Raw genomic sequence first — 13,050 nt, 5'->3', positions numbered from 1 at the left:
TCGACTGGCAAAAAAAAAAAAACAATTCTCTTACCTGTACTGATGAACACAGCCTTCCCCACACTGCCTAACTCTCAACTTATATTTCACACCTGTAAATCAACTACATAAAGCTTTTAAATCATGCCCAGGAATGTTAAATAGAGATTGATAGTAAGAAGCCAAACACCATAGTTGCACAGAAAAACTATTCTATATAGTTAATACGCAGGTCAATGAAATGCAAATCAGCTCAAATACAGTTTCTAATCATTTTTTTTCAGTTTTAACCTTTTTTTTTTTTTTTAAGTTTTAATCTTTCTTTACTGGCTATCCTTGGAACTGCAGCCTTGGAACTTTTAATGTCAACTAAGCAAAAGATACAATGTTTGAATAAACAGAATATACTATTATAAAGGTAACAAAATTATGTTTGATGTTACACGCTTTTGTATATGACTTAAAATGTTTAAAGCATTCGGTATATAAGGAGATGAATTTTGTGAGGAACATTACCTGAAAAGAAAAGGCTATAGGTATGCAAACTGAAACCAATTTCCTGGGTCATGATCTTTTTTTGTTTGTTTAATAAAAAGGATAAACCACAACAGAGCAGATTAGAGTATATCATTTTATTGTGAAACATTTCATGCACAAACCTGTGTAACATAAGTTTGTAAAATATATTTCTGTTAACCACATAAAAATGTTATGTCTTTTTTAAATTATTACCTCAAGTCTAGAATACATAGAATTATATGTAAAGATAAAAACAGAGCTCATGATAAAGATCTGTATTCACTAATTCTAGGAATCTTACTTAGGCATCGTAAATTCAGTAAGTTTTAGCCAGCCATGGGGGTGCTGGCCTATAATCCTGGCTATGCAGGAGGTGTAGGTAGGGGGACTAGCCCCAAGCCAGCCCTTAACAAAAAAGCATGAGCTCTTATCTCAAAATATAACTGCAGTGGGGGTGGAGCAGTGCCTTTGGGAGCCCTCGCCTGTCTGCCTAGCAGGCATGAGATCTTGAGTTCAAACCCCAGTACTACCAAAAGTAAATGTAAGTCAGTAAGTTTGTTTAAAAATTTAAAGGAAGTATGCCCAAAGCTTATATGTATAGATTTTTAGTCTGGGAGTTGCTCATGGTATCTCAAATAAAAAATGACAATAAGCCAGGAGCCGGTGGCTCACACCTATAATCCTAGCACTCCGGAGGCTGAGATCTGAGGATAATGGTTCAAAGCCAGCAGGAGATGAAAAGTCCGCATGAGACTCTTATTTCCATTTAACTGCCAGAAAACTCGAAGTGGAGCTGTGGTTCAAAGTGGTAGAGCACTTGCTTTAAGCAAAAGAGCCCACGACAGCACCCAGGCCCTAAGTTCAAGCCCCAGGACCAACAACAACAAAAAAAGAGAGGGCAATAAATAATTAAGGTAAATATCCTTCTCTTACTGACAATGTTGCATGGCTAAGCATTTAGTTGAAGTGAGAAGTTTCAGGGAAGTCTTTGCTACTTAAATAGCCATTCCTCAATGACAAGAGTTTTTACAAAGTCTATTCCATTTGTTCTTAACTTCTGATTCCAACAAAATTACCACAGAACAGTATGCTGACTTACAGGTAAATTCAATTCCGAGGGATGGGAATGTAGTTCAGTGGTAAAGCACTTGCCTAACATGTGCCAGGCCTTGGATTCAGTCCTTAATACCACAAAAACAAAACAGTTAACTGAGTTCTCAAGAGGTATGAGAAATTATAACACTGTGTTACCTTTGCTTAAATTTAAAGATATACTGGTGATAAACATAGTGAATTCTCAACCAAACTTAGATCTTTAGGGCTATATAAGATTTTCACTGTTTACTTACCTAGATCTGTTATTACCAGACTGCAAGAGTTGTAATTCCTATAAAAGATTGTACTCATTTTTAATTAGAAATCTGGTCAACAGTAAATCCTCAGTCAAAACACTAGTTAAAAATGGTAACAATGAATACATGGATTAATATTTTTCTTGTTCCTGTATGGAAATGAAAGAGAGAAAAAAAGTTAGCTCTATATAACATATTTTAATAATTCAAGGAATTAGCATAGGAAAATCCATTCGAATCACAAGTTTTTTTAACCTAAATTTTTTTTAAAAATTTAAAACTGTAAATAGGGGTTGAGGGTTTAGTTAAATAGAAGAGTGCTTGCCTAGCAGGTATAAGGCACTGAGGTTGGTCCTCAGCATTGCAAAAAAATAAAAACTGTAAATACTGCATGTGGGCAAGAAAATTATACACTTTCCTAAATTATGAAAATAATAAGAAGTGCTGGGCGCTGGTGGCTCATGCCTGTAATCCTAGCTACTCAGGAGGCTAAGATCTGAAGATCGTGGTTCAAAGCCAGCCCGGGCAGGAGAGACCGTGAGACTCCTATCTCCAATAAACCACCAGAAAACCGGAAGTGGCGCTGTAGCTCAAGTGGTAGAGTGCTCACCTTGAGCTGAAGAGCTGAGGGACAGCACCCAGGCCCAGAGTTCAAGCCCCACGGTCGACAAAAAAAAAAAGAAAATAATAAGAAGTATGGAATTAACAAAATTCATTATCATATTATTGCTGAAACTAACATTAAACATACTTCTCCAAAAGTTACCATGCTGGCCCATCCAACCTATAGTCACTCTATCTCTTTCCAATATTCAATAAACAGGTCTAATCTTACTTAATGAAATGGTCAAAATCAGATGAGTTGTTCTGGGTTCCTTGGTTAAGGATGGTCAGCAAATCCAATTGTAGGCACTCAAATGCTATAGCTCATCCAATTGTAACTGCTATTTTTCATGTTGATAGATGGCATCTAAGACTACACAACAGCATCAAAACTGAAACTTTGGCAGGTTGTTGGAAAATTAAAAATACTGAGACTGACAAAGATAGATGGATGTAGAGAGAGAGAGTAACTTAAGTCAAACACAAATATCTTGAAATCTTAAATTTTCAAATTTTAATTTGAATGTTATCATATTCATTCAATAATTAAAAAGCAACTTATTAGCATAATGTACTGCTAGATGCCACATGGCACACAGAAAAGACAAAGAGACACTCTCAAACTCTTCCTGTGGCTCTTCAGATTGGCACAGAATTTATCATGCTACACTGTACTTCCAAGACTTCATATTGAAAACCAAGTCTAAAACTAATAATTATTGTCATCTATGTTATTCTACTTCATTAATTGAAAATTTGACTAAGTATCCAGAATCTGTCTGTTTCCTTACCTGTAACTGAAGATACTGTGCGCTGTGAGACAAATCATCTTAAAATATGTTGACATTTCATTCAATTGGATACTTTCAAACAAACTTTAAGAAAACCATTTCTAATCCTGAACAGAAATGTCACTGTACTCCAGAATGGGTTAAAATTCCTAAGGAAGAAATATAACCATCTCTTGCTATTACTTACCAGCCTTGCAATATTTTAAGCAACTCTTTTATTAGAAAAATCAATGAATAAAATGGAAACTAAGCCATTCACATGTACTCTGTGTCCCCTTTAATATGGGTAAATTATCATGTAATAAAATGCTAGGACATTTCCTTATCTCTATTCCATCGTCGGTTCAAATACAGTATTAAACACCACTTCAACCTAGTCCTTATTTGGTCCATTTATCAAACTTAACCTCTATAGTTTTTTTAGTCATGTTGGTCTATAAATTGAGAAAATCTCTTTCTAAAATTTTATTGGAAGAAAACAAAAGTCCTAAGAACCTTTCGGTCTACAATCAGTCCATTTTGGAGACTCAGGGTGACTGGAGACAATGAGAAGGCACAGCAAAATTCTCAGACCTCTAAAATCCTGAGGAATACATTATTATCCTGAAGCGTTGAGAGAAAATTTGTTTATTTATTTGGTTTCCCCACAAACAACAAAGCCTCTAGAGAATTTCACTCTGGCCCAACATTCCTAAGATTGGTGCATACCTGCACACATTAAAACAAAAAGCCAAAACAGCTCTCTATTATGGGATTGCTTTTTGTGCTGGTCCTGGCGCTTGAACTCAGGGCCCGGGTACTATTGCTGAGGGCTGTTTTGCTCAAGACTAGCACTCTACCATTTGAGTCACAGTTCCACATCTAGCTTTTTGGGTGCTTAATTGGAGGTAGGTCATGGACTTTCCTGCCCTTGCTGGAAAGACTCCTTCAGTCTGGCTTCAAACTGCAATCCTAAGATCTCAGCCTCCAGAGTAGCACTGAGCTCTATTGTGGTTTAAAAAGGTGAAGGAGAGTAGTATTCCTTCCCTTGGAATCACAACATACTTTTACAAGGCCTAGGAACTGAGTTTCCAAATGCTAATAGAGACCACAATCCACTTAATGAAATTTATAACACAGTCAATGCTGAAAGCACTCCCAGTAAATCTTACTACAAATTTCTATCCTGAGCCATTATTGAATTCCACTCTTAAAAGGCCCTGAAGTTTAAATTTGTTAAGCTATGTTTCCAAGCATATCACAATACATTCAGAAAAAAAAAAGTACAACCCACCCAAAGCAAAAGGACAAGGCTGCCAAAACCTTTGGAAGTAGAACTCTATGCTATAGTCGAAGTCAACAGCTGAAGTTCTGATTTAAATTGGACAGTTACAGAAATCTCAACCAGTTATTAGAACTAGCATCAAGAAACTTTAGGATTAAGACCTTTTGGGTATATTTCAAGATTTTTTTGGTTTTGTTTCTTGTTTTTTATTTTATTTTATTGTCTGTCATGGGGCTTGAATTCTAGGCCTGGGCACTGTCCCTGAGCTCTGCAGCTCAAGGCTAGCACTCTACCACTTGCGCCACAGCGCCATTTCTGGTTTTCTGGTGGTTAATTGGAGGTGAAGAGTCTCACGGACTTTCCTACCCAGGCTGGCTTTTGAACCATGATCCTCAGATCTCAGCCCCCTCAGTAACTAGGATTACAGGTGTGAGCCACCATACCTGGCCTATTTCAAGTTTTAACAAGATGATCAATAGTAGATTTAGATAGTAACCCTAAAAAAAAGAATTCACAATTCAGATCAACAATCTAGTTGTCTAATGTTATGATAATTCTTAGGCTATTAAAAATACCTTTATACATGTATGGCTTAATTTATAAATGATGTAAGTAAAATGGTTAAAAAATAGTAATTTAAAAAATGAATTTGGACAGCTAGATTTGGTGGCCATATCTGAAGGCAGATAACATAAGAGGATTACAGTTTGAGGCAAAAAAACTTAGCAAGACCCTGTTTCAAAAAAACAAGTCAGATATGGTGGTTCATGCCTATAATCCCAGCTACCCCAGAGGCAAAGGAGGACTATACCTGGAGGCTAGCCTGGACAAATGCCTAACACCTAAAAAAATATGCTAAGGAAAGGACTGGGGTATGGATCAAGTGGCAGAGGTCCTAAGTTCAAACCTCAGTACTATCATAAAAGAAAAAAAAAAAAGAATTCAGAATCATTAGGGGGCAGGAGATAAATCGGTTCTGGGGCTTGAACTCAAGGACTGGGTGCTGTCCATGAGCTTCACATTTAGCACTCTACTGCTTGAGCCATAACTCTACTTCTGACTATTTTGTGTGTGTGTGTGGCAAACTCAAGATGAAAGTCTCACAGACTTTCCTGCAGGCTTCAAACCAGATCTCAGCCTCCTGATTAGCTAGGATTGCAGGTATGATTGGCCCCAGGCAGAATTTAGAATCATATAAAATGTCAAACTTGAAAGTTTATTCTTATAACTTTGCCATAAGAAAACTGTTTTGTAATACTGTTTAATGATGCTCAGTCTAATTTTCTTAAATGTTTTAAATTATTACAACAAACATCATTAGATATTCCCATTCAAATAACTCATACATGAAGAAATAATTCCAAGTGAAATAATTATTAAATAATAAATAATACTTTCATAACACAAAGGGATCTACTGATTATATCCAGGCTGAAGTAGGCTTGACAGAAGCCAGAGTCTGCATCGTTAACATGCATCTCAGGTGAATCTGATGTATATTGTAGGAAATATGAAGGACTTGGAACTAGTAAATTTTCAGTAGTTGCCAGTTTATCTTGAGAATGCTAACTCCACAGCTAACAATCAGTATAGAGTGAACATTCACATGAATGCAAGCCATTTTCAATTACAGCTCATACCTCTCATCATTTTCAGACTTCTATAATGCTTTGCTATGACATAAAGGTATCCAGTGTATTGCTTGATTTCAAATAGGTAGAATGCAATGGCATCTACTACTACTGATTTCTTCCAAAAACATTTACTTAGAAACATTTGACTGTTCAAAGTTAGAAGTGCCTCTGTATATTGCCTTTTCAGACTGTTAACTCCCCACACCACCACCAAAAATAAAAAAAGAGCACAACATCCTGACGCCAGCAACTAATTTCTGTAATCCTAGCTACTCAGGAAGCTGAGATCTGATGATCAGGATTAGAAGGAAAAGGCAGGAACAGTCAATGAGACTCATTTCAATAAACTACCAAAGTCAGAAGCAGAGCTGTGGCTCAGTGTAGTGTGACTCAGTGATAGATATTTAACCTAGCATGTAACTAAGAACTTGGGCTCAGTACCAAAAACAAAGAATACTAATGAAATCAACTCAAATTCACAAATCTCTCACTTTCAATATTAGACAAAACTGTAATTCCAATTCAATAAACTAGATGTTTTAATACCTATCAAGTTCACATTTTAACTAAGAGCCATGTAAATTTATTATGATAGCCATAAGTCTGTTTCTTTTTGTTGTGGTGGTGGTACTGGGGCTTGAACTCAAGGGTACTGCACTCTTGCTTAACTTTTTTGTGCAAAAATGGAGCTCTACTATTAGAGACACACCTCCACTTCTAGCTTTTTCCTGGTTAAATGAAGATAAGAGTCTCACAGACTTTTTTGCTTGGGCTGGCTTCAAACCTTACTCTTCAAATCTCAATCTCCTGAGTCTGTGGGTGTCAGGTGTTAGCCACCAGTACAGACAAGGCTGTTTATCGCTTATCCAAAATGCTTGAGACCAGAAGTGTTCTGGGTTGACTTATTTTGGATTAAGGAATATTTATGTATATATAATAAAATATTTTGATGGGACCCAAGTCTAAATGAAAAATTCATTTGTTTCATGTATATTTCATATATGTAGTAGTTAATTATAAACAATATTTTAAATAATTTATACAAGAAATAAAATGTTATAGTATGGAATTTTTCACTGGTAGCATCATGTCAATTCAAAAAAACTTCAGAATTTGGGAGAAGTTCAGATTCTGGAATAAATATGCCTGAGCTACCTTTCCATCACATGATCCAAAACATGAAATCAGCTATATCCTAGATCTCACCTTATATTTGCTACTATAAGCACCGTCCTAAGACTATTGAAATGTATACTACTATCCTACTGAATGACAACTGCGTCTTAATTAGAATTTTCTTTTCTTTTCTTTTTTTGCCAGTCCTGACAGGGCCGGGGCATTGTCCCTGAGCTTCTTTTGCTCACGGCTAGCATTCTACCACTTGAGACACAGTGCCACTTCCAGCTTTTTCTGTACTGAGGAATAGAACCCAGGGTTTCATGCATGCTAGGCAAGCATTCTACCACTAAGTCACATCCCCAGCCCCAGAATTTTGTTTTTCTTTTGAAGTTTTGCAAAGATTTATGTTAGGAAAACAGGGCTGAAGTAGGGAGAAATAGACAGAAACATTTCCTGCTGCCCAAGCAGGAAACAGGAGTTAAGGACTCCTCTTAATTAGAATTTTAAAAACACTAATACCTCATTATCAAGAATGAATAGAAATAACAAATTTAAGAAATTACTTAATCTAATTTCACATACAAATAGTTCTTAAATATGCTAAATGATTCCTTGTCCTAAGAAAATATATTAAATATATTTTAACCCTCACTGTGTTGTATTTGTGTGTGTGTGTGTGTAAAAATCAAAGGTTTATAGCTTCCAATGAATTTTGTTTTTGTTTTTGTTTTTTTGTCAGTTGTAAGGGCTTGAACTCAGGGCCTGGGCATTGTCCTTGAGCTTTTTTGCTCAAGGCTAGTGCTCTGCCATTTTGAGTCACAGCTCCACTTCTGGTTTTCTGGTGGTTAATTTTTGGAGATAAGAGTCTCATAGACTTTTCCGCCCCAGCTGGCTTTGAACCCCCACCCTCAAATCTTAGCCTCCTGAGTAGCTAGGATTACAGATGTTATCCCTCCAGCACCTGGCTACATTTTCACATTTTTCAGTTGTACCTTACTAACATTTCAGTACTAATATCCACCTTATTATTCAAAAATGCTTAGTCTTTTCCTAAACGCTACTTTTGATACTCCTGTCTTAAAATTCATAGATGAACATATGTATATTTATATATTTTGTGTGTGTACATACACTGTGCTGGTAAACTAAAGCAAGAATAACAAATGATGAGAGGGTGCTGTTGCCTTTTATACTTCTTTTCAAGCAATTTCTAGGACAGTTCAGATAACTCATATATTTCTCAGAAGTTGCAATATAATACAAGGATTTAAATCTTAGCTGGTTTCACTCCTTTCTAAGAAACATGCGATGTTATTACTGATTAAACAAGGAATCAATAAACAAAAAAGCAAACTAGGTCCCATAATGCCAGCTACTTGAGTAGCAGAGTTTGAGAATATAATAATTCAAAACTAGATCAGGAAAAAAGTTAGCAGATCCCAAACAAGATCTCAACAAATAAGCCAAGCAGAGTGGTACACAGTTATCATCTGAGCAACTTGGGAGCCTTCAAGCAGGAAGAAGGGCCAAGGCCAGCCCTAGGCAAAAAATACAAGATCCTATTTAACAAATAACTAAACGCATAAAAGGGCTGAGAATATGGCTTAAGAGATAGAGTTTAGCAAGCATAAAGCTGAGCTGAAAAATCTCAGTACCACTACCCCACCACCATCAAAAAACAACAACAACCTTAAAGCTCATTGGACTTAATACTATAAGACGTTCATTTATTCATTCTATTAAGAGGAAGCATGAAGGGAGCTGAGAGTATTGTTCAATGTTAGAGTATAACATGATAAGCGCTTGGAAGAATTAAACATATACATAGAAACTTATTTAACCCACCTTGTTCTGGGCTCCCATAGGCACTGAGTCTTCCCATCCTAGCACTTATCACATGTAACTTATGCAGCTAATACCTATCTCCCCACTAAACTGTAAACTCTAAATACACAGAGAATGTCCATTTTGGCTCAGTATTATCCTTTGCACAAAGTTATTGCCAGAAACATAGTAAGCACTCAAACGTTTATACAGTAAAGAAAAAATGCAATTGTTTTCTTTATTTTAAAAATAGTACTTCATATTTTCTTTATAATAGTATTTTAGTAAGATTCATCATAAAATTAGGAAGGGTTCAAGCCCCAGGACCAGAAATAAATAAATAAATAAATAAATAAATAAATAAATAAATAAATAAATAAATAAATAGCTAAGAAGCTTGACTAACTTTCTAATGGGTCACAATATAGACTGATAACTACAGATGAGCCCCTCCTTTCAGGTGCAGTTTCTGCTTAGAATTACTAATGAAAAGATGTGCTTTACTAATAGAAATCCTTCCTACCTTCCAGGATGGTTACATGATCATACACAGACATACACCGGCTCTTTCTACTTCTCTGGCACATGCTACCTCCTCTCTTCTGTTTCCTTTTTCTTCATACCATTGGCTGAGAGATGGAAAAGCAAACAGTCTGACCATAAAGAGGACTACAATCAAGTCAAAGTTTAACAGGAGCAAATCTGAACTTAACGAGTCATTGGGAACAAAAGCTTGGAAGAAGAGTTTCTTTGTAAAGTAAAAAGGTAAACCAGTCAGCTTTCAATGCCTTAGCATTGTGAGAAATATCTATATGGTAATTAAAAAAAAACAGATTAATAGCAATTTAAATTAAGCTGCTTGTATTTAATTATAAGTTAAAATTTTTATTAGTTGAAGCAACTACTTAAATGAAAATCAGGGCACATAATAATAAACCAATCCAAACTATCAATTGTGCCATGGTAACTTAGTCACTAAAACATATAAATGTGGAAAGCTATTTTTTTCTTTAAAAAAGTATAAATATTAGCTAACTGGAACTCTGGAATCAGAATATTAAAATCTTACTTAGTGACTATAAGTATATTCTGTTCCAAAAAGTTTTCTTTATTCACCAGAAGACACCCTTGTTTTTTAAATTTCTATGATAAACTTACATTGCTATATAAATATTTTAAAACTGAAAATTGCTCCAAAAAGTCAAATCTTTAAGATCATTTGAATGGTACCCCCAGCCACGTAAACATTGTTGCTTTTCTTACTACAGTACATCTAATAGTATCTAAAATATTCAGACCATATACCTAAATAACTTTTTTTCTGGTTAGGAGAGGTTTGAAGTTCTGGCCTTCCACTTCCTACACAGGTGCTGTTTTACCACTTGAGCTCTTCAGATGTCTCTTCAGAACTATAAATTTCATATGGTTGATGACTTTAATGAAAAAATTAATATTTTTATTATGTATGAACTATGTTAACTAATATCACTGGGACTAAGTACTTAGATATGCACAGAGCTCTTCAATATTTGGGTAATTCTTTTTTTTTTTTTTTTGGCCAGTCATAGGGCTTGAACTCTGGGCCTGAGTGCCATCCCTCAGCTCTTTAGCTCAAGGCTAGCACTCTATCACTTGAGCCACAGCACCACTTTCGGTTTTCTGGTGGTTTATTGGAGATAAGAGTTTCACAGACTTTCCTGCCAGGCTGGCTTTAAACTGTGATCCTCAGATCTCAGCCTTCTGAGTAGCTAGGATTACAGGCATGAGCCACCAGTTCCCTGCTTGGGTGATCTTTTTAAATTTTTTTTTTTGTTGGTCGTGGGGCTTGAACTCTGGGCTTGGGTGCTGTCCCTGCACTCTTCAGCTCAAGGCGAGCGCTCTACCGTTTGAGCCACAGCACCATTTCCAGTTTCTAGCAGTTTATTGGAGATAAGAGTCTCACGGACTTTTCTGCCTGGGCTGGCTTTGAACAGTGATCCTCAGATCTCAGCCTCCTCAGTGGCTAGGATTACAGGCGTGAGCCACCAACACCCCAAATATTAGTATTTGTTTTCAAAAGACACAACACTAAACTTAAAGAATGTTTTGATCTCAATATAAAAACATTAGTTTTGGGCTGGGGATGTGGCTTAGTGGTAGAATGCTTGCCTAACATGCATGAAGCCCTGGGTTCAATTCCTCAGTACCTCATAAACAGAAAAAGCTAGAAGGGGTGCTGTGGCTCAAGTGGTAGCATGCTAGCCTTGAGCAAAAGAAGCTCAGGGACAATGCCCAGGCATTACTGTGACATCTCCTTCAATCCAAAATTATAAATATCAACTTCATATGGACTTGGGATGAAGATGATTAAGATGACGTCTAGGTTTGGCTAGAAATAAAGTTCTTCAGAGCCAGGCAGAACACTAGTTTTTTTTCCTATCCACATTCTAAATAAACAAAATAAAATAAACCACAAATTCATTTGTTTCTACCTCATTCAAGTCTCAGCTGGTATAACAAAACCTAACAAGGGAAGCTCACAAAATTTTTAATGGGAACCCACTTTCAGGCAAGGACTTTTGAATCTTTAAAAATAAGTTTATTTTTCTCACTAACAAACTTGTTTTACCTCTTTTACTATTTTCCCAAGGAGAATGTAGACAGAAATAAAGCCAAGGTGTCCTATTCTTTGTGTCAACCAATGTTTGTGTAGGAGGGAAAAGAGAATTCTATTCCTTTAAGAGTAGCATATCAGGAACGCTAGTGGCTCACACCTGTAACCCTAACTACTCAGGAAGCTGAGATCTGAGGATTTCAATTCAAAGCTAGCCTGAGCAGGAAAATCTATGAGAGTCTTACCTTTGATTGACCACAAAAAGCCGTAAGTGGTAGAGCGCCAGCTTTCAGCAAAAAAGCTAACGGATAGTGTCCAGACCCTGAGTTCAAGCCCCCAAACCAACAAAAAATAGAGAGTAGAATATCAGGACCAAGGATATACAATAGGTAACATTTACAAACCTAGAGCTAGAGGTATGGCTTAAGTGTTAAAAACAAAAACAAAAACAAAAAACAAACTTTTCTCACAAGCAGGAACCCATGATTTCAATCCCCAGGACTATAAAAATAATTATATAGAGCAAGAACTAACCCCAGGACTATAAAAATAAGTATATAGAACAAGAGCTAAGAGTGTCTTTTTTCCAGTATCTCAAAGCTAGTCAGTTAATAAAAATTATTTACATATACCAACCTGTAAATCAGAGGACTTTGTGTATAACACACCACTTCAAGTGTGAAAGCTGCAGCTGTGCATGCAGCACACCCTCTGAAGCCATAGCAATAGGATGACTCACCAACTGGCAGGTGTTAGGTTCTACTAATAATGAGTGTCTGCTTAAGTAAGAACAAATGCATGTGCCCCAACAGACAAATCATCCTGCTTAGCTAAGAGAAGAGAGGCTAAAAAACAGCTGGTCAGTAGTACAGTTCTTGCATTATAATGGAAAGAAGAGTCAGACTGCCACAAAGAGGCTTATAATTCATGCAGACTTTTAAAATGTCCTCTGGTACATATTTTATGTTCCAGTTTTCACTTACCAGAAAAGTACAAGAAAATTAAGATTAAAGAGGATAAAAATTAGTATTATAACCCCCTAAATTAAAAATAACTGAGAATTATATTGAGTGTGTTCTTTTAAGAAATGTGAAGTCAGAGTCACAAGAAAAATCCATATTTAAACCCTCCTATTATATTTAATGACTTGATGTCAGTTTTCACTTGTGAAAATTATAGTTCATATTGGATCTAGCACAAATGTATATTTTGTGGAAACTGACACCATGCCACAGTTAATAAGATATGGGTTTATAAATATGGAATTAAAAGAAACTTACCCTTTCCCTCTGTACAGCTCTGACTTCAACCCAGTTTCTATAGAAACAGGAGGACAAGTGCCAGTGCAAGAGTCTGCCAACTAGAACTCATC

At 36.2% G+C, this 13,050-nt stretch overlaps 1 protein-coding gene across 2 annotated transcripts in view; it reads left to right on the top strand.

Annotated features, from left to right (window-relative positions):
* The window catches only part of Slc16a4 (solute carrier family 16 member 4), a 29,261-nt gene extending 16,890 nt beyond the window's left edge, over positions 1 to 12,371 (top strand). Inside the window, exon 8 of one of the 2 annotated variants that reach the window (XM_070006261.1) lies at positions 9,616 to 12,371. In XM_070006261.1, coding sequence (XP_069862362.1) covers positions 9,616 to 9,846 — 231 coding nt within the window. In that variant the 3' untranslated portion in view covers positions 9,847 to 12,371. The remainder of the gene's footprint in view (positions 1 to 9,615) is intronic. The other variant, XM_070006260.1, reaches the window with a different exon arrangement.
* Positions 12,372 to 13,050: the final 679 nt, after the last annotated feature.

The sequence above is a fragment of the Dipodomys merriami genome, unplaced genomic scaffold (assembly GCF_024711535.1).
Source record: "Dipodomys merriami isolate MVZ:Mamm:240054 unplaced genomic scaffold, mDipMer1.0.p SCAF_7, whole genome shotgun sequence".
NCBI classification, from domain to species: Eukaryota; Metazoa; Chordata; class Mammalia; order Rodentia; family Heteromyidae; genus Dipodomys; species Dipodomys merriami.
The sequence above is the reverse complement of the archived record's forward strand: the minus strand, read 5'-3'. Positions and strand labels throughout refer to the sequence as shown.